This window comes from Papio anubis, chromosome 2, assembly GCF_008728515.1.
Source record: "Papio anubis isolate 15944 chromosome 2, Panubis1.0, whole genome shotgun sequence".
Lineage (NCBI taxonomy): Eukaryota > Metazoa > Chordata > Mammalia > Primates > Cercopithecidae > Papio > Papio anubis.
In genome coordinates, this window is record NC_044977.1 from 120,633,349 (window position 1) to 120,652,532 (window position 19,184).

At 41.6% G+C, this 19,184-nt stretch overlaps 1 protein-coding gene across 3 annotated transcripts in view; it reads right to left on the bottom strand.

The window, feature by feature from the left end:
* SKIL (SKI like proto-oncogene) overlaps positions 1-18,966 on the bottom strand; it is a 37,036-nt gene extending 18,070 nt beyond the window's left edge. Inside the window, exons 1-2 of one of the 3 annotated variants that reach the window (XM_009201374.4) lie at positions 18,828-18,966; positions 15,171-16,898 (exon numbers count right to left, since the gene is read on the bottom strand). In XM_009201374.4, coding sequence (XP_009199638.1) covers positions 15,171-16,268 — 1,098 coding nt within the window. In that variant the 5' untranslated portion in view covers positions 16,269-16,898; positions 18,828-18,966. The remainder of the gene's footprint in view (positions 1-15,170; positions 16,899-18,827) is intronic. The other 2 variants (XM_009201375.4, XM_003894846.5) reach the window with 2 other exon arrangements.
* Between the last annotated feature and the right edge of the window lie 218 nt (positions 18,967-19,184).

Sequence of the window (19,184 nt, forward strand, 5' to 3'; positions counted from 1 at the left end):
GGCGCAATGGCTCACATCTGTGATATTACCTAGCACTTTGGGAGGCCAAAGCAGGCAGATTGCTTGAGCTCAGGTGTGTGAGACTGGCCTGGACGACATGGCGAAACCCCATCTCTAATAATAATACAAAACTTAGCCAGGCAAGGTGGTATGTGCCTGTAGTCCCAGCTACTTGGGAGGCTAAGGCAGGAGAATCACCTGAGGCCAGGAGACAGAGTTTGCAGTGAGCTGAGATTGCACCATGGCACTTCAGCCTGCGTGACAGAGCCAGACCCTGTCTTGTTAAAAAAAAAAAAAAAAGGAAAAAAAAAAAGTCTTGAGTCAACATGACATAGCTAAATTATGTTCTATATACCACTTAGATTCAAAACTTTTTCAGGCATTTTACAATTCATGAAAACAGCTTTCTGAAAAAAACACAATGCTGGCCGGGCGCGGTGCTCACGCCTGTAATCCCAGCACTTTGGGAGGCCGAGACAAGCGGATCACGAGGTCAGGAGATCGAGACCATCCTGGCTAACACAGTGAAACCCTGTCTCTACTAAAAACACAAAAAATTAGCCGGTCTGGTGGTGGGCACCTATAGTCCCAGCTACTCGGAAGGCTGAGGCAGGAAGGCAGGAAAACGGCGTGAACCCAGGAGGCAGAGCTTGCAGTGAGCTGATATCTCGCCACTGCACTCCAGCCTGGTCGACAGAATGAAACTCCATCTCAAAAAAAAAGAAAAAAATCAGCTTGAATTAAATGAGAATTTCTTTTCTAGACATCATTTGTTAGAAAACAAAAAAAGCTCCTCTTTAAATAAGTGTTATACCTGAAACAATTCTAGATGTACTGCCCAAGAAATCAATTGTTTCCAGATTTTTAAAATTAAAACTACTAAAATTGGCCCTACCCAGTGGGTCACACCTATAGACCCGGAATTTTAGGAGGCCAACGCACAAGGATTGCTTGAGTCCAGGAGTTCGAAACCAGCCTGGACAACATAGAGAGACCGCATCTCCACACAAAAAAATTTGTTTTTAATTGGCCAGGAGTGGTGACGCATGCCTGTAGTCTCAGCTACTCAGGGGACTGAGGTAGGAGAATCAGTTGAAGCTGGCAGGTGTGAGTTGCAGTGAGCTATGATCCTGCCACTGCACTGCAGCCTAGGCAACAGTGCGGGACCTTGTCTCAAAAAAAGAAAAAGAAAAAATATATAAAATTACTAAAATTGATTTGCATATTTAAAAGTTTTTCCTATAATGAATACTGGAATCGCAAATCTTCAGCATATCAAGCAAATTCTAAATTTGTTCAAAGACCTTGACTTGAAATCTGACTCAATTTTGATCATTAAGTTCCTTTCAAAACACTATAGTTTGATTTTTAAGAGTAAGTTTTATCTTTACTCATGAGCCAAACCTAGCATCTATTTATTTCTGTGTCTCTAAACTTCAGGTGCCACCTTAAATAATTACTAGCACATTCCTTTATTTTTAAACAGTCATCCCTCTTAGTTCCTATTCTTTATTTCCTAGTCTTGACCAACCCAGTAAGAGTCAGACTAGAGCTTCTAAGGAATATTAAAAATCACCTAGCATAGTCCCCTAGCCAATGTCTGAATTCCCTATTTAAAATCCTGTTAAGTGGCTATGCAACCACTGCTTAAACAGCAGCTTGAGGTCAAGAACCAGCCTTACCTTTGTATTTTTAATACCTAGCACTATATGCCTAGCATGTAGTAGGGACTCAATAGATACTTGTTGAATGAATTCTGAATGACAGTGCAGCTCATTAATTCCCAAGGTAGCCTATTACAAGGTTATTCTGCTACCACAAAACTCTTGGTCTCTTTCACATTTGATATCCTTCTACTCCACGAAGCACCAAGGAAGCCCAACAGTTTCTAAGCTGCATTTTATCAAAGATATAAATTAAACAATACAAATGATGGGGAAACGCACAACACTAACCATGATAAAATGTTGCAAGCTAATTTTACCTAATATGCTGTGGTAAGCCATAAACACATTTATCACAAATTATCCTAACTGTATGTTAAAAACAATTAAGAAAAGCACAATGTTTATGATACAACAAAACATTCAGAGGCATGCCAGATTTTCTCATCTATTCTGCATTTGTGTCAACATACAAATTAGGTTTTCAAAAAAAGAACAATATAATGAAATGGCTCAGCAGTAATGCTACTAATCAGGAATAAAAATTAGGTACCAAATTATGAGTATCTACTGCCTGGTATCTTACCTTTCAACATGGGGATCATTTATTTTTGTGTGCATTTAAATATTAAAATAAAATACATATTACTTGCCAAAGAAGTGGATCATTTAGCAGCTTAAGTTAGAGCCTTAATATTTCAAAATGTTCTTATTACCCACTTTCCCCATCATTATTTACCCCAAAATGAACAGACAGCATCCTCATTTCAAACGCATAAGCAAAATTTCAGACACATTAATTTCATTCCCAAGGTTCTTTCTCTTAGGTCATAAAACTCCAAATAATGTCTACGAATGCACAATTTAAACAATTCCAAAATATACAGTAAAAGAATTAATATAAGTAAAAACTAGGAAACATTTCATGAAAGTTTCTCTAAATTTCTGCACCTTTCTATGGTTATTCTGTATACACGATCCTTTGATAATCAGATTTCCTAATGAAGAACCACTGTATTTTAGTGATACAATGCTAATTAGTCTCACAACGAAAAATAATTTAGAGAGCTTGATTTAATTTACAAAAAACTCCTTGTCACTACTTTCTAAATACAAAAGCAATTCCACCCACTCAGCATTATTCAGGTACAAATATTCAAATTTGTACCCAATAAAAAACGGTTTAAAATTCCTAGACTTTTTTTTCCCCCCTTGAGACAGGGTCTTGCTCTGAGGTACAGTGGTATAATTATAGCTCACTGCATCCTCCAACTCCTGGGCTCAAGGGATCCTCATGCCTCAGCCTCCCAGGTAGTTAGGACTATTATCACGTGCCACCAAGCCCGGCTAATTTTTTTTACTTATTTTTGTAGAGACGGGGGTTGCACCATGTTGCCTAAGCTGGAACTTATTTTCAATAATAAATCTTGCTTTTAGGTGGCACTCTAATTTTTAATTACAGCATCAGATTAATATTTTGATCTTTAATTCAGTCCTAATGACAAACACTAATGAACTAAAAAAATCAAGATAATGCCTCAAAACACTAGTGGGAGTTCCAAAATTCCAACAAAAATCAGAATTAAGCCTTCCGGCCCATATATTTTTGAGAGGCTGAGGTGGGAGGACCACCTGAGGTCAAAGTTTGAGACCAGCCTGGCCAACATGGTGAAACCCCGTCTCTACTAAAAATATAAAATTAGCCAGGCATAAAGGCTGGGCGCGGTGGCTCACACCTGTAATCTCAGCACTTCGGGAGGCCGAGGCGGGCAGATCATGAGGTCAGGAGATCGAGACCATACTGGCTAACACGGCGAAACCCCATCTCTACTAAAAATACAAAAAAATTAGCCAGGCGTGGTGGCGTGCGCCTGTAGACCCAGCTGCTGGGGAGGCTGAGGCAGGAGAATGGCGTGAACCCAGGAGGCGGAGCTTGCAGTGAGCCGAGATCACACCACTGCACTCCAGCCTGGGTGACAGAGCAAGACTCTGTCTCAAAAAAAAAAAAAAAGTAAATAAAATACAATACAATAAAATAAGCCGGGCATGGTGATGCATGCCTGTAGTCCCAGCTACTGGGGGCGCTGGGACAAGAGAATGACTTGAACCCAGGAGGTGGAGGTTGTGGAGGTTGTCGAGGTTGCCATGAGCCGAGATGGCGCCACTGAACTCCCGCCTGGGAGACAGGGTGAGACCGTCTCAAAAAAAAAAAAGTGAAAATTATTTATAAAAACAGAATTTTTACAGTGCTGTAAGTGATAAAGATTAATTTTTAAATTTGTGTTCATAAGACAGAAGCAGTAGTATAGATTGGTAAATTTAACAGTCTATCTCCCTAATGGCATATTCACACAAGAAATAAAATATAATGCATATGAAATGCACATTACTTTGTTCTGACCCAAAATAAATCATTAGCAACCTTACTAAACACATGACTGGATACACAGGAAGTGAATATACCTCATCAGGGTCTTTTTGCTGTATACAATACTAAGACATTCAAGTGGTCAATAAATGATTTCAGAAGTATAAAGACACCCTACCAGATAGCTGCCAACAACTCTTACTGAAAGAAACAGAATCCCAGGCCAGGCGCAGTGGCTCAAGCCTGTAATCCCAGCACTTTGGGAGGCCGAGACGGGCGGATCACGAGGTCAGGAGATCAAGACCATCCTGGCTGACACGGTGAAACCCCGTCTCTACTAAAACATGCGAAAAAACTAGCTGGGCGAGGTGGCGGGCGCCTGTAGTCCCAGCTACTTGGGAGGCTGAGGCAGGAGAATGGCATAAACCCGGGAGGCGGAGCTTGCAGTGAGCTGAGATCCGGCCACTGCACTCCACCCTGGGTGACACAGCGAGACTCCGTCTCAAAAAAAAAAAAAAGAAAGAAACAGAATCCCTTAGGACAGTATCAGGTTTCCTTAATACTTCCAACCTGTTGTGAATGAGTGTTTCAACAACTGAGACAGAATAGTGTTACAAGGTAGCAAATAGCTACTTAGAGATTTTAAGGCTTAGTCTCAGGCCTCATTTCACCATAACCAATAAAATTGATCAAATTAATGCAAAACCGGGACAGTATGATCTAAGCACCTGCACTAAACTGATCAAAAACAGATCGTCAGGAGTCACAGCAATGGCTGCTATTTCCACAGGCTGAAAAATCATACCACCTACCTCACAAAGCCAATTTTAGGTTTGAGATACTTAAAAATGCTCACAGAAAATGCAAAGGCTCAAGTTCTTATAACACTTTTGCAACTATTATTTTGAGTTCATTATGGAAACAAAGCCATGCAAAGTTGGTAGTATAACATCCCCTTTACAACTTGAAGGAAGAGAAATACACTGATAAAAATCCTGTTAATCCCGTAACATTTTATACTGAAGGTCTATGATGCCCAATAATTTAATACTGCAACTACATGGAAATCTCAGTGTCATACACTATTTTCCACTGAAATATTTGTTACCAAACATTTTAATCTGCATAATTCTAAGGCTTTACTTTTCTATCTCATTTTAGCATATATGTTTGACAATTTATAGTCCTGGATTATTCTGGCCTTCAAATAATGTAAACTAGCAATATCAAAATAGAGGTTGATTAATCTTACTATGTGCAATCCTCTATTTTCCATTTTATTCTACTTCAGGTTTTTATGTTTTTTAATGCCGGTGACCCACTAAATTGATTTCATGACCCTCCTGGCGGTTTTCAGTGGAGTTTCCCAGGAGAATTTAAAATGCCCCAAGGCATCCTTTGTATGTAATGAATTACCTTCCCTCCAGTACATTTAGAATGGTACCAGTATCATCATTGGGAGAAATGACAAAACCAGCACTCAATTCATTTTCTGTAGTGCTTAAATCTCCCCTTATGGAACGCTACTTGAGATGGCTACATGAATGACAAATTGCAGTTTGAAAACACTGCTCTAAATGAACTGTCTTAAAATTAGTCCAAAAGTATTATTCCAGTAACTACTCCTTTTGTTTTTCTTTTTCTTTTTCTTTTTTTGAGACAGAGTCTCACTCTGTTGCCCAGCCTGGAGTGCAGTGGCACGGTCTCTGCTCATTGCAATCTCCAACGCCTGGGTTCAAGCAATTATCCTGCCTCAGCCTCCCAAGTAGCTCTAATTACAGGCGTGTGTCACCATGCCCAGCTAATTTTTTAATTTTTAGTAGACATGGGGTTTCACCATGTTGGCCAGGCTCGTCTCGAACTCCTGACTTCAAATCATCTGTCTGCCTTGGCCTCCCAAAGCACTGGGATTACAGGCATTAGCCACAGCACCAGGCCTACCACTCCTTTATTAATACTTATGCACTCTAGAGATGCTTTCGCACAGTTACAATTACATATGCAAGTGAATACATTTCAGAAGCAGTTATCACATGGTACAATTATGAGGAAATTGTGTTTTCCTCTTTGTACTATTTTAGTATTTACTACAATGGGCCTATATTGCTTTCATAACCACACAAAAAAATTAACATAAAATATAAAAAGCATAAAAGTCTTAAATAATCTGTATTAAGGGTTTTTTTTTGTTGTTTTTTTGTTTCTTGTTTTTTGTTTTTAGAAAAAACAGAGTCTTGCTCTGTTGCCCAAGCTTGGAGTGCAGTGGTGCCATCACAGCTCACTGCAGTCTCAACCTCCCCAACTCAAGCGATACTCCCATCTCAGCCCCACAAGTAGTTGGGACTACAGGCATGCCCCACCAAGTCCAGCTAATTGTTTTTATCTTCTGTAAAGACAGGGTCAAACTATGTTACCCAAACTTTTAGTAAGTTTTGTAAGCTTTTTAATTCCTTGTTCCCATAAAAAATGCAAAATACGTACTTTTAATGCCATTTGAAATGTCAAAATAAATTCAGTATCACAAATAAAAATGAAATGTTGCTTTGTTTTAAAACTAAACCTGTTTCCCTCTTCAAGAATCACTGGTAACTTTATAGGGCCACTTAGACTTCACTGTTATCCAAACCTTTATTAGGCATCCACCACATTCTAGATTTGAAGACTACAAGATGAACGAACTCCTGCTCTGGGGGGGCATCTATCTAGTCTTTACATTATATAGTTCTGTGATCCACTCTTAAGTCTAGAAGTCATGAAATCAAAAGGACTCGAACTAATTTTATATCTTTCCTATTCATTCCTCTTTCTGCCTAATATAATGAGTTAGTGATTGAAGCAAACCACATCTTAAAACAAGATGCACTGTTTATATATTCTTTTGCTTTCTAGAGTCTAATAACATCCTTATTTTATGTAATATGAACCCTAGTAGAATAAAATTCTATATGTGAACAAAATACAGATTCAAGTTACTACCAAAGCTATTCTCAAACAAGTTCTACCCCTTTACTAGGAACAGAGTTCTGGCTCCACAATCACTTACCACTCCCAGAATTCTAAAGGGATTAAAATTAGCCCAATTCGCCAGGTGCAGTGGCTCATGCCTGTAATCCCAGCACTTTGGGAGGCCGAGACAGGCAGATCACCTGAGGTAAGGAGTTCGAGATCAGCCTGACCAACATGGTGAAACCACGTCTCCACAAAAAATACAAAAATTAGCCAGCCATGATGGCACATGCCTGTAATTCCAGCTACTGGGGAGGCTGAGGCATGAGAATCGCTTGAACCCAGGAGGCAGAGGTTGCAGTGAGCCAAGATTGCGCCATTGTACTCCAGCCTGAGCTATAAGAGCAAAACTCCGTATCAAAAAAAAAACATTAGCCCAATTCTTGATTACTTCTTTGGTTTCCCAGTGGCATAAATGATAACATATGCACAGCTATGAGAAAACTACTGGTTGACTATGATGATCCAGGCCTACTGTGAAAACATGGCAATCTCTTTTTTGTTTTTCTTCTTTAAAGTTTCTAAGTTTTTTCCCATTTCTCAAACAAAAAGAGTAAATTTCTAACTTTTAAAAATTATATGCTAACAATTCTATTTTTTAATAATAAAAATAGGCCGGGCGCGGTGGCTCAAGCCTGTAATCCCAGCACTTTGGGAGGCCGAGGCGGGTGGATCACAAGGTCAGGAGATCGAGACTATCCTGGCTAACATGGTGAAACCCCGTCTCTACTAAAAATACAAAAATGAAGCTTGGCGCCAAAGCAGAAGGGCGCTTGTAGTCCTAGAAGCAATTTTGGGAGGCTGAGGCGCGGAGAATGCGAACCTGGGGCTTGAGCTGCAGTGAGCCGAGATCGCCACCACTCGCACCCAAGCCCGAGACGTCATGGAGACCGCCCCCATCAACAAATAACAATAACAATAAATAACAATAAAACAAACATGATTCTATTTCCTAAAATCCATAGGGTATCTATTTGCAAAGCCACCTGTGATTTCCTAAAAGTCAGGGATAGGGAGGGGCCACATCCTGTTATTAACAGAATGAGCTCCAAAAACTTGATTACTCTGAAGTTATTATAAAAGTCATTTTATAAAAGCCGAGAAAGGCACTAAACAAACCCTTACCCTATCTAAGCAGGTCTGTGTTGGTCTCCATCATTCAAAATCCCAATGTGGTATCAACCAAATAATTGCAATGGGCACTATCTCCAATCAATGTGCCTTTTTGGGTCACAAATCTAAAATAATGAAATAATTCAGAAAATGCTTCTATTATTTAAAAAAAACTGTTTCACACTTTCTTCTTGCACACTTCATTTTAGTAAGCTAACAAATATCCAACTAGTATAATTACTGTGTACAAAAAAACTATAAATGAGATACATTTGAACCCAATACTCAGTTATCTTATTTGTCTCAGAAATATAATTCTAGATAAGAAAATGTTTGAGGAAAGGAGGACTCCTCAAATACATAATATTTCAATAGCAGTTTGAAATACCACCCTACATTTCTGCAGTAAAGGCTCTTAACTTCCAAAATGCTCATTCTCTTGTTTGATGAGTTATAGTAACAGTTTATGTGCAAATTGTATAGGTTTAAAGGTTAAGCCATCTTTAAAAGAAAATCTAAATATTCTAAAATATAGTTTAGTGTTTGTTATTTTTCAAAAATCTATTCAGTTAAAAAAAAAAAATTTAATTCAGTGCCTTTGACATGCCAGGCTTTGAATTCAGTTCCAAAAAAAATAGAAAAAATACTCTCTAAACTAGTGGGAAAAGTTACTAATTTTAGAAAGTTAGACAAAAGTATTCATACTGGTCCCTCATATGAGCACAAATACTTCATTTGACTCTCACCTTATCTCCACTTGATCAAAAATTTTGCTAATCGCAAAATGTTAGCTATATCACTGGGGTAGCAAATCACCATCAAATCCACTACAATGATTACTGGATCACATTCTATCCCAACCCAACTCTTTGTAGTTGTCCATTCTACTGTTCCTTATCTCATTTAGGTGTATACTGACAAATACACTGCATAACACAAGTATAATTAAAAGCTTGCAAAAGGGGAAAAATATTTTGTACTATTATTACTCCAATGATCTCTACAGAAACGAAGAAGCGAAACGAAAATGCAAAATTAACCTCTGAAATGGCTAATATGCTTTCAGGGAAAAAAAAATTTTAAGTTGCTATCTTTAGATCATCTATTTGTATCACAGGTAATCTATAGAGTTTTTCCCCCCCAAGTATATTAAAAACTAAAATATTTTACTTACCTAAGAGTAGTCCAGTCTAAATGTTAAACGTTTAAATTTTAGCTGGGCGTGGTGGCTCACACCTGTAATCCCAGCACTTCGGGAGGCTGAGGCAGGTGGACTGCCTGAGATCAGGAGTTTGAGACCAGCCTGGCCAACATAGCGAAATCCCCATCTCTACTAAAAATACAAAAAATTAGGTGGGCATGGTGGCAGGCACCTGTAATCCCAGCTACTAGGGAGACTGAGTGTGTGTGTGTGTGTGTGTGTGTGTGTGTGTGCGCGCGTGTGAATATATATATGTATACACATTTTTTTTTTTTTGAGACAGAGTTTCACTCAGTCACCCAGGCTGAAGGGCAATGGTGTGAACTCAACTCACTGCAACCTCCACCTCCTGGGTTCAAGCGATTCTCTTGCCTCAGCCTCCCAAGTAGCTGACAGGTGTGTGCCACCATGCCCTGCTAATTTTTATATTTTCAGTAGAGACAGGGTTTCGCCATGTTGGCCAAGCTGGTCTTGAACTCCTGACCTCAGGTGATCCACCCACCTCAGCCTCCAAAGTGCTGGGATTACAGGCGTGAGCCACCACGCCTGGCCTAAAATCAAGTATATTTCTTATGGTGACTTGAGTAAGAAAGAGTTATCAGCTATATTTAATTAAGTTGTCTCATTTCACATTATTTATAATTTAATTATAAGACATTACAATTTATTAACATATATTAAAATGTATTAACATATTACATATAATTTTAAAATATTAAGTTGTTTCATTTCAAACAACTGTCTATTGAGTTTCAGGACTTTTTTTTAATTCAAAAGCAATACTTTGATTACATAAACTATACAAGCATGTCAAATCATGTTAGTATTCACACTAAACATCAGGTCCTTTACATAACACGTTAATATATTTAGCACAGTCTCTTAAAAAAAAAAAAAAAGGCCAGGCACAATGGCTCATGCCTGTAATCCCAGCACTTTGGGAGGCCGAGGCAGGTGGATCATCTGAGGTCAGGAGTTCAAGATCTGAAACCCCGTCTCAACTAAAAATAAAATAATTGCAGCTACTTGGGAGGCTGAGGCAGGAGAATCGCTTGAATCCAGGAGGCGGAGGTTGCAGTCAGGCGAGATCGCGCCATTGCACTCCAGCCTGGGCGACAAGAGCGAAACTCCATCTCAAAAACAAAAAAAAAAGCCTAGTTTGACTTTTTAAAATGAGCTCCCCCTGGGTCAGTTTGGCTTGTTTGGCAACCAACTCAATGACTCACAGAAGAAAATAAAACTGTTCCTCAGTCAAGCACTATCTCATTCTCAGTTAAATACCTTAGTATTTAAATTTATATGCAGGTTAAAACAGAGTTTGAGAATTATCATACAGGTTGAATATCCCTTATCAGAAATGCTTGGGACCAAAAGTATTTTGAATTTCTGATTTTTTCAGATTCTGGAATATCTGCACGATATGGCAGTTGAGCATCCCAAATCCAAAAATCAAAATCTGAAATACTCCAATGAGCATTTCCTGTGAGTGCCATGTCAGCATTCAAAAAGTTTTGGCCTTTAGAGCATTTCAGATTTTGGATTTGGGATGCTCAACCTGTACTAAGGTAAACTGATAAGAAAAGTTAATGTTTCTCAAAATTCACTTTCTGCTACTAACATGTGCTTCGGGGCAAATAGTGAAAACTTACTAAACTTCAAGTTAGAAGATGTGTATTCAACTCCTGATTCTGGTTATATAACCAGGAGCATGTGACCCATCTAAGAGGGGGAAATATTGTCATTCATCTTCCTCACAGACCCTAAAAAATAACTGTACTTCACAATGTTCTGAGTACATTTTTAAAACGTGAAGTGGTAAGCAGAATAAAACCACCACTCAAGTACATATTAAACATGAACCAAAAAAAAAAAATCTTTCTTAAAGTACTGGGTGTTTGAAATTTTCTTAAATTCCTTTAAATTTCTCAAATTCACATAAAATTACAAGCAATATCAAAATACACCACAGCCGGGTGCAGTGGCTCATGCCTGTAATCCCAGCACTTTGGGAGGCCGAGGCGGGCGGATCACGAGGTCAGGAGATTGAGACCACCTTGGATAACACAGTGAAACCCCGTCTCTACTAAAAGCACAAAAATTAGTGGGCATGGTGGTGGGCGCCTGTAGTCTCAGCTACGCGGGAGGCTGAGGCAGGAGAATAGCGTGAACCCAGGAGGCAGAGCTTGCAGTGAGCGAGTTCATGCTACTGCACTCCAGCCTGGGCAACAGAGCCAGACTCTGTCTCAAAAAAAAAAAAGAAAAAAAAAGAAAAAACCACGAACATTAATTCAAATACTAATGCAAAGTATAACACAGCAAAAAGATCAGAAAAAAATCTCACACCTTCCTAAAATCAAAAATGTATTCAAATTAGTGAATTCTGGAACAAAAAGGGATTACATCCCAGAAGAAAGATGGTTTCAATGTTAACTAAACCTTAGCACATTGTTTTAGTTAAGTAAATTCATCCATCACCTTTTTTTTTTTTTTAACCTTTAACATGGTTCTCAGATGTTTTTCACATAAACACAGAACAAGAATATTAGGAAAAGTAGTTTATCCGAAATACTTATGTCAGAGTAATAAAGACCGGCACGGGTCAGGCGCCATGGCTCATGCCTGTAATCCCAGCAACTGGGAGGCTGAGGCAGGCGGATCACCTCAGGTTAGGAATTCAAGACCAGCCTAGCCAACATGGTAAAATGCCATCTCTACTGAAAATTCAAAAAAATAGCTAGGCACGGTGGCGGGCACCTGTAATCCTGACTACTCGGGAGGCTGCGGCAGGAGAATCACTTGAATTTGGGAGGTGGAGGTTACAGTGAACCGAGATTGCGACACTGTATTCCACCCTGGGAAATAAGAGCAAAACTCCTTCTCAAAAACAAAAAAAAGACTGGAGCAACAATATCTGGCAAATAATGTGGCCTCCAATAGACATGTAAGAGTACAGCACCGCCGGGCATGGTGGCTCATGCCTGTAATCCTAGCATTTTGGGAGGCAGAGGCAGGCGCATTGCCTGAGCAACATGGTGAAACCCCTTCTCTACTAAAATACAAAAGATATTAGCTGGGTGTGGTGGTGTGTGCCTGTATTCTTGCTACTTGGGAGACTGAGGCAGGAGAACTGCTTGAACCCAGGAGGCAGAGGTTGCAGTGAGTTGAGATCACGCCACTGCACTCCAGCCTGGGCGACAGAGCAACACTTGTCTCTACAAAAAAAAAAAAAGAGTACAGCACCTAATTAGCTTGGGGGCAAGATATCACAAATATCAAAAGGGGCATTCCACATTTTGAAATATAACCTCTGAGCACAAACCTCAGCACGGGACAAGTCCAACTATAAGCAAGTTCTACACTGAGCACTGGCTTGAAGTCAATCCTGATTTAAAATTAGTTAATAGACTGGGCGCGGTGGCTCACGCCTGTAATCCCAGCACTTTGGGAGGCTGAGGCGGGTGGATCACCTGAGGTCAGGAGTTTGAGACCAGCCAGGCTAACATGGCGAAACCAGTCTCTGCTAAAAATAACAAAAATTAAAGGGCGTGGTGGCGGGTGCCTGTAATCCCAGCAACTCAGGAAGCTGAGGCAGGAGAATCCCTTGAATCCAGGAGGCAGAGGTTGCAGTGAGCTGAGATCGCGCCACTGCACTCCAGCCTGGGCAACAAGAGTGAAACTTGGTCTCAAAAAAAAAAAAAAAAAAATCAGTTAATAACTGCACCTGAAGAATTTAAACTTATCTAGCAGACACTGGCAACAAACTTCAAAGTGCTGGTCTTCTGGAAGCAGCACGCAGCAAACTACCGTAAATGAGTGTAAAATGATTATCTTCATTAGGTTAAACCAATGTCTTAAACTACACTGTTAACTAAATTTCCCTCCAAACCTTAAAGGCACCAGAATAAAGCACAGGATCCCAAGTCTTAAGGACTAAGTCCAAGTTCTAACTTTGCTGTGAATAAACCTTCAGTCAGTCATTTAATATGCTTTATTCATTTCTTCTGTAAAATAGAAAAGGGCAAAGATATTTCAAGGAATCAAAACTAATAGTGGAAAAATTCAAAGTTCCTAAATGAAACATAGCCAACCTCTTGTTAAGAATTAAATAAAATTATATATGTAAAACTGCTCAAGAACAATGCTTGCCACGTTTTAAACACTTAGTGTTAGGAATTGTTATTATACATCAATTTTAGTCAAATAGAAAAAATATAAAATAACCCAATCAACAAATTGAATATTTAATAATCCAAATCTTGTCCATTACCTAGGACCAAGGCATTCAAAACCTCAGAATGAAGATAATAGTTTAGCCTACTAGATAATGCAGCGGGAAAAATAAAATTATGATACCTTGGCTAATAGGTGGTTGTTTGTGTCTTTTTTCTTTTTTTTCTGAAACGGAGTCTTACTCTGATGCCCAGGCTAGAGTGTGGTGGCGTGATCTCAGCTCACTGCAACCTTCACTTCCCAGGTTCAAGATTCTCCTGGCTCAGCCTCCCAAGTAGCTGGGACTACAGGCACACACCACCACGCCTGGCTAATTTTTGTATTTGTAGTAGAGATGGGGTTTTACCATGTTGTCCAGGCTGGTCTCAAACTCCTGACCTGAGTGCCCTGCCCGCCTCGGCCTCCCAAAGTGCTGGGATTGTGAGTCACTGCTCCCACCTGCCGATAGGTTTTTTTGTTCGTTTGTTTTGTTTTGTTTTTTGATGGAGTTTCCCTCTTATCGCCTATACTGGAGTGCAATGGGGCAATCTCGGCTCACTACAACCTCCGCCTCCGGGGTTCAAGCGATTCTCCTGCCTCAGCCTCCTGAGTAGCTGAGATTACAAGTGTGTGACACCACACCCGCCTAATTTTTGTATTTTTAGTAGAGACAGGGTTTCACCACGTTGGCCAGGCTGGTCTCAAACTCCTGACCTCAGGTGCTCCACCTACCTCAGCCTCCCAAAGTGTTGGGATTGCAGGTGTGAGCCACTGAGCCTGGCAGGTTTTTATATTAATACTTTATTAGTTTAAAATAAACTTTTCCTTATTCTGTCTTTTTTTTTTTTTTAGTTATCCCTTTCTTAAAAAAAATCTTGCTTACTCAAATCACAAATTCTTCAGATACATGTCTTTTCCGTTTCAAATATTGAGCAAGCCTAAATATCTAAGCATAGAAACATCAGAAATCATAGGTACATCTCTGAAAAATGCTGTTTCGAGCCCACAGGAATTGTTTTGACTAGTCATTGTACCATTTGCAAATGGAGATAACACCAAAGTGCAAATTATCTTGAGTCCTAGAAAAACAGACGTAGTGGTCAAGAGGCAGGATGTGTGCAAAAGAGGATAAGAAAAAGAAGCCCTGGCGGGACATGGTGGCTCAAGGCTGTAATCCCAGCCCTTTGGGAGGTCAAGGTGGGTGGATCACGAGGTCAGGAGTTCAAGACCAGCCTGGCCAACATGTTGAAACCCGGTCTCTACTAAAAGTACAAAAAAAAAAAAAGCCCTAACTCCTCCACTCTCTAGCTACATAATTTTGGGAAAGTCATTTCATCTCTCTGAGCTTCATTTGCTTTATCTATAAAATGGAGAAATAGTCTTACTTCTCTCACAAGTCTTACTTTTCCACTGTTTGGAAAGTCAAATAAGAAAACATACTGGAAAGCACTTTATGGCCTAAAAATTGCAATACAAAAATATCGATCGGCATTTTGTTGTTGTTGCATGAGCAATGTTCAACATACAGGTTAAGTTTACACACTAAACATAGAATTTTCATTTCAAAGTAAACCATTACCATTATTAAAAATTGATATAAAAAACTTGCCTTGGATTGATTTCTCTTTCCACTTCTCATGCTAAACTTCTCCTTCATTTCTTCTAAAATTATCTTCAGTTTCTTTTCTTCAGGTGTTCCTAAGTATTTTTGGTTCACATGAAGATAGCAATGCCATTTAGCTGATTCAAAGCCCCAGTGGCAAGTTCTTTTGTCAGGTGATCTGTGAGAATGCATCACAAACGTCTGGGGTGCAAACATTCCACAACACTCCAGACACTGAATACATGGAGCATCAGGCTGAACATAAAACTGGGGTGCAAACAGACCCTGACATTTGCCCAGGCATTCATGTTCCACTTCAAAGGCACTGCCAGTTTCCTTTAACTGGGCCAATGAGTTTTTAGCAGGAAGTACACTACCATTTTGAGGAAAAGTTCGTGGCCGCAATAAAGCATTACATAATCTTTGTGCATCAGTTAATGTAATCAGCCCACAGGATGGGGCATTGAATGGAAGTATGCCCAGTACCTTTAAGATATGAAGCTGGTCTGAAGTACACCTTGAACAATATATGTACAATTCATCACACACTGTATTTATTTGCTGGAGTGTAAATTCTCGGAGAACAGAATTTAAGACTTGGGGCAAACAGAGTCTCTTTTCTCCTCCAACTTGAAAACAAGAAATAGATTCCCCTTCCAATACAGTCTGAGTGAGTTCTGTGGAGCTATCGGAAGGGATGAGCAATGGGCCAGGAAGAACCTGAGGTGATGGAAGAGGCAGAAATACAGTAGGCGACATGCTTTCTTGGGAATGCCGAGCAGAAAATGCTGCTGGTCCACCCAGCGAGCTCTGACTACTTAAATGGAATTGTGCCAGTGTGTGTTTCAAACTGGGATTTAAATGTAAAGTTTCAGGAACAGAAGCACAGGTTCGCTTGACATGCTCTCCATCAGTTTCCACTGGCGCTTCTCCATAGTCATCCAAGTGTTCCTTCTTAACTGTTGGCACCTTGTTTATCATTTTTCCATTTGCATTAATGTCTGTTACCATTTTTTTCGCTGGGGGGCTGCCATCATCTCCCATCCCATTCAGTTTTTTATTTGAGCCCTGAACCAAGGAGAAATTTGTCCGGAGGTTTTCCATCCTACACTCTTCTGTTAAATAATTAAATCTGAGATTAGCATTTCTATTTAGTTGCTTATTTGAAAGAGGAAATGAATGTATACAAATGCTTATAGTAACTTACTCTCAAAGAAACTTTTCAAAGAGAGATTCCCTTAAATTAATAAATTTTGCGATTTAGTTTTGGTTCTCCTTATATAATCTGGTATAATTTCACTGCAAGTCCTATATAACTGTTCGTTTTGCCTCTAACAATAAAGAGGCACACCTCTGAGAATGCCTTTGTTTTCTTGAATTCTTCAGATATACATATTAAAATAAAGTTACCAATTTCTCAATTAAAGATGTCCAGGATCAATGCAATGGTTTGGTTTGTTTTAAGCAAAACACATGAAAAGTTTATGCCATTCCTTGGGCCATAAAATCTAGACTCAAACACAACTCAAAATGATGCAACCAAATTTAATCTTTACCACCAAGGAAACCGAAAAGGAGGGCAGAGGGAGTATTTCCTCTAAAAATGATGGTCTGCTGGTCTGTGCTGGAAAACCGAAGACGTGTGTAAATCCTCAAACCAGTGAGAAGAGCCTCCCACTTAAAAAACTGCCCAGTTATCTTCAAGGATTATAGTTCATTCTTCTTTTAATTAATCTGGAAGAAGAGAAGGGGATGGGGGAAGAGTTACATTTGAATTTGCTTCAGAGGCCAAACGGGGCCAGTTTAAAACCAGTTGGTTTTTTTTTTTTTTTTTTTTTAACGGAGTCCCGCCGTGTCACCCAGGCTAGAGTGCAGTGATCTCGGCTTACTGCAACCTCCGCCTCCCGGGTTCAAGCAATTTTCCTGTCTCAGCCTCCCGAGTAAGTGGGACTACAGGCGCAAGCCACGACGCCCAGCTACTTTTTTAGTATTTTTAGTTGAGTCGGGGTTTCACCATATTGGTCAGGCTGGTCTCGAACTCCTGACCACAGGTGATCCTCCCACCTGGGTCTCCCAAAGTGCGGGAAATACAGGTGTGAGACACCGCACCCGGCCGAAACCAGTTGCTTAATCTTAAACTGAGTTCACTTTACCAAAGGTGAAGCTTGAGTGATTTCTTTAAATCTAACACCAGTTTACTAGAAGAACATTCATTTAAACAGGAAAGCAATTTGGAGTTGGAGAAAGCGAGCAATAATACAACACAAAAGGCCATTCGAGTTCAGAACATGAAGACTCTTAAACAGATCATCTCAATCAGTACCAGAGGCTTTCTCAGTTATGCCATTTTAAGGGAGGAAAAAAATCCATTACTTCATCTCCTATTTAAAAAAAAAAAAAAAAACAGTTTCATCCAAAAAAATCAGATAAGAGTTAACATATCTACCATATGTAACCAAGTTACAATTTTAAGTGAATTAATTCAGCTAGTCTATGTACACTAATTTTCTGAAATAACTGTAGACAAAAATTAACTCTCTCTTTAAAAGGTTAGCGATTTTACTTAATGGAAGCCAAAAGCTATAGACTCCACGCCTGGGAATCTCCAACCTTGAACAAGACTAATCCGGGACAAAAAGCACAAGGCAGACAAACCTCACAAAGAATGCAAATGGAGGAAGAGGGGAAAAGAAAAGACTCTTCTACTTCCTTCTTGAGAGAAAACCCAAAATAAATCCAATAAATAGAAATTTTTACTTCCCAAACTCTCAGCAATTTACCTTAAAACAGACCCAAAGGATTAAAGACCAATGCCACCAACCATCGTACAGATTTTTGTCCACCACGAGAACACACCTCAGTCAACACAGGCCAAGGAAGAGGGCAAGAGGCATGCCCTAGAATGCGGGAGCCCCTAAAACCCTGAAGTCCTCCGCCCACTCAAAGCCACCCACCTATCTCTAACCCGAAGAGGGGGAGAACAAGGGACACGGGAAGCCTGGGGGTGGGTGTGCAAGGGAGCGGAGGGAAGTAAAGGGAGGAGTCCCCCCACCCCCACCCGCGAGCCTGGGATAACCCCAAGTGCCCTCCCAACACCGCCCCCCCGCGGGGGCCGCGGGAAGGACTGTGGAAATCCCCCCCCCTCCGCGCGCCCTCTCCCTGGGAAGTTCTCGGGTGTCACCTCAGCGCCCCTAATGCTGCACCTCCCCCTGCCAGCCCCGGGCCAGAACGAAGAGGGCATTGGGGCAGTTCAGGCGCCGACAGCGGATCCCCGCGCCGCCGGGGGCTGACGGACCGGGTCGAGACCAGGGCATCCCCGCTGAGCGCTGCTGGAGTGGGGGAGGGGGGCGGTGACGGGCGTCCGGGTCTCCGGGGTCCCCGCGGCTCCCGTCAAGTGCAGCGCCCTGCCCTGCCCGCGCCCACCGCCTGGGGCCAACGAAGCGTGATCAGCTGTGGGACACGCGCCTAGCGACCCCCTCTGGCCCCGACCCCCCCGGGACCCGCGCATCCAAACCCCCTACTCGGGCCTCGGTGCCCGGGGAAGCTCCACGAGCTTTGTGAACTCCCCACCACCCCTGTCGCCACCGTCGGGCTCCCAGGAGGGTGAGCGCCTCTGGCCTCCCGCCGCCTCCGCCGCGTCCCAGCCGTGAGCCGGAGCCGCACCTGTGCCCGCCGCCGCCGTCGCCGCTCGCCCGCTCCCTTCGGCTGTGCCGGCGCCGCTCCGAACCCCACACACATCGCTACACACAGCCCTCTGACGTCACCGAGTCCTCGGCCCGCCCACGTCACTGCGGAGACACACAGCTTCCCGCAGACGCCGCCGCCGTCTCCGGCCGCCCGGGGGAGAGCGAGGGCGGCGGGGAGGGGGAGGGGAAGGGAACGAAGCCAGCGGCGGCGCCGCGCGCGCGGGACCGCCGGCGTCGCCGCCGCCGCCACTTCGCAGCTCCCGACCCCCTCGGGGACGCGCGCGCCGTCTGGCCTATTGTGGCTCCTCAGGGCACCCCCCGGCCCAGTCGTCTC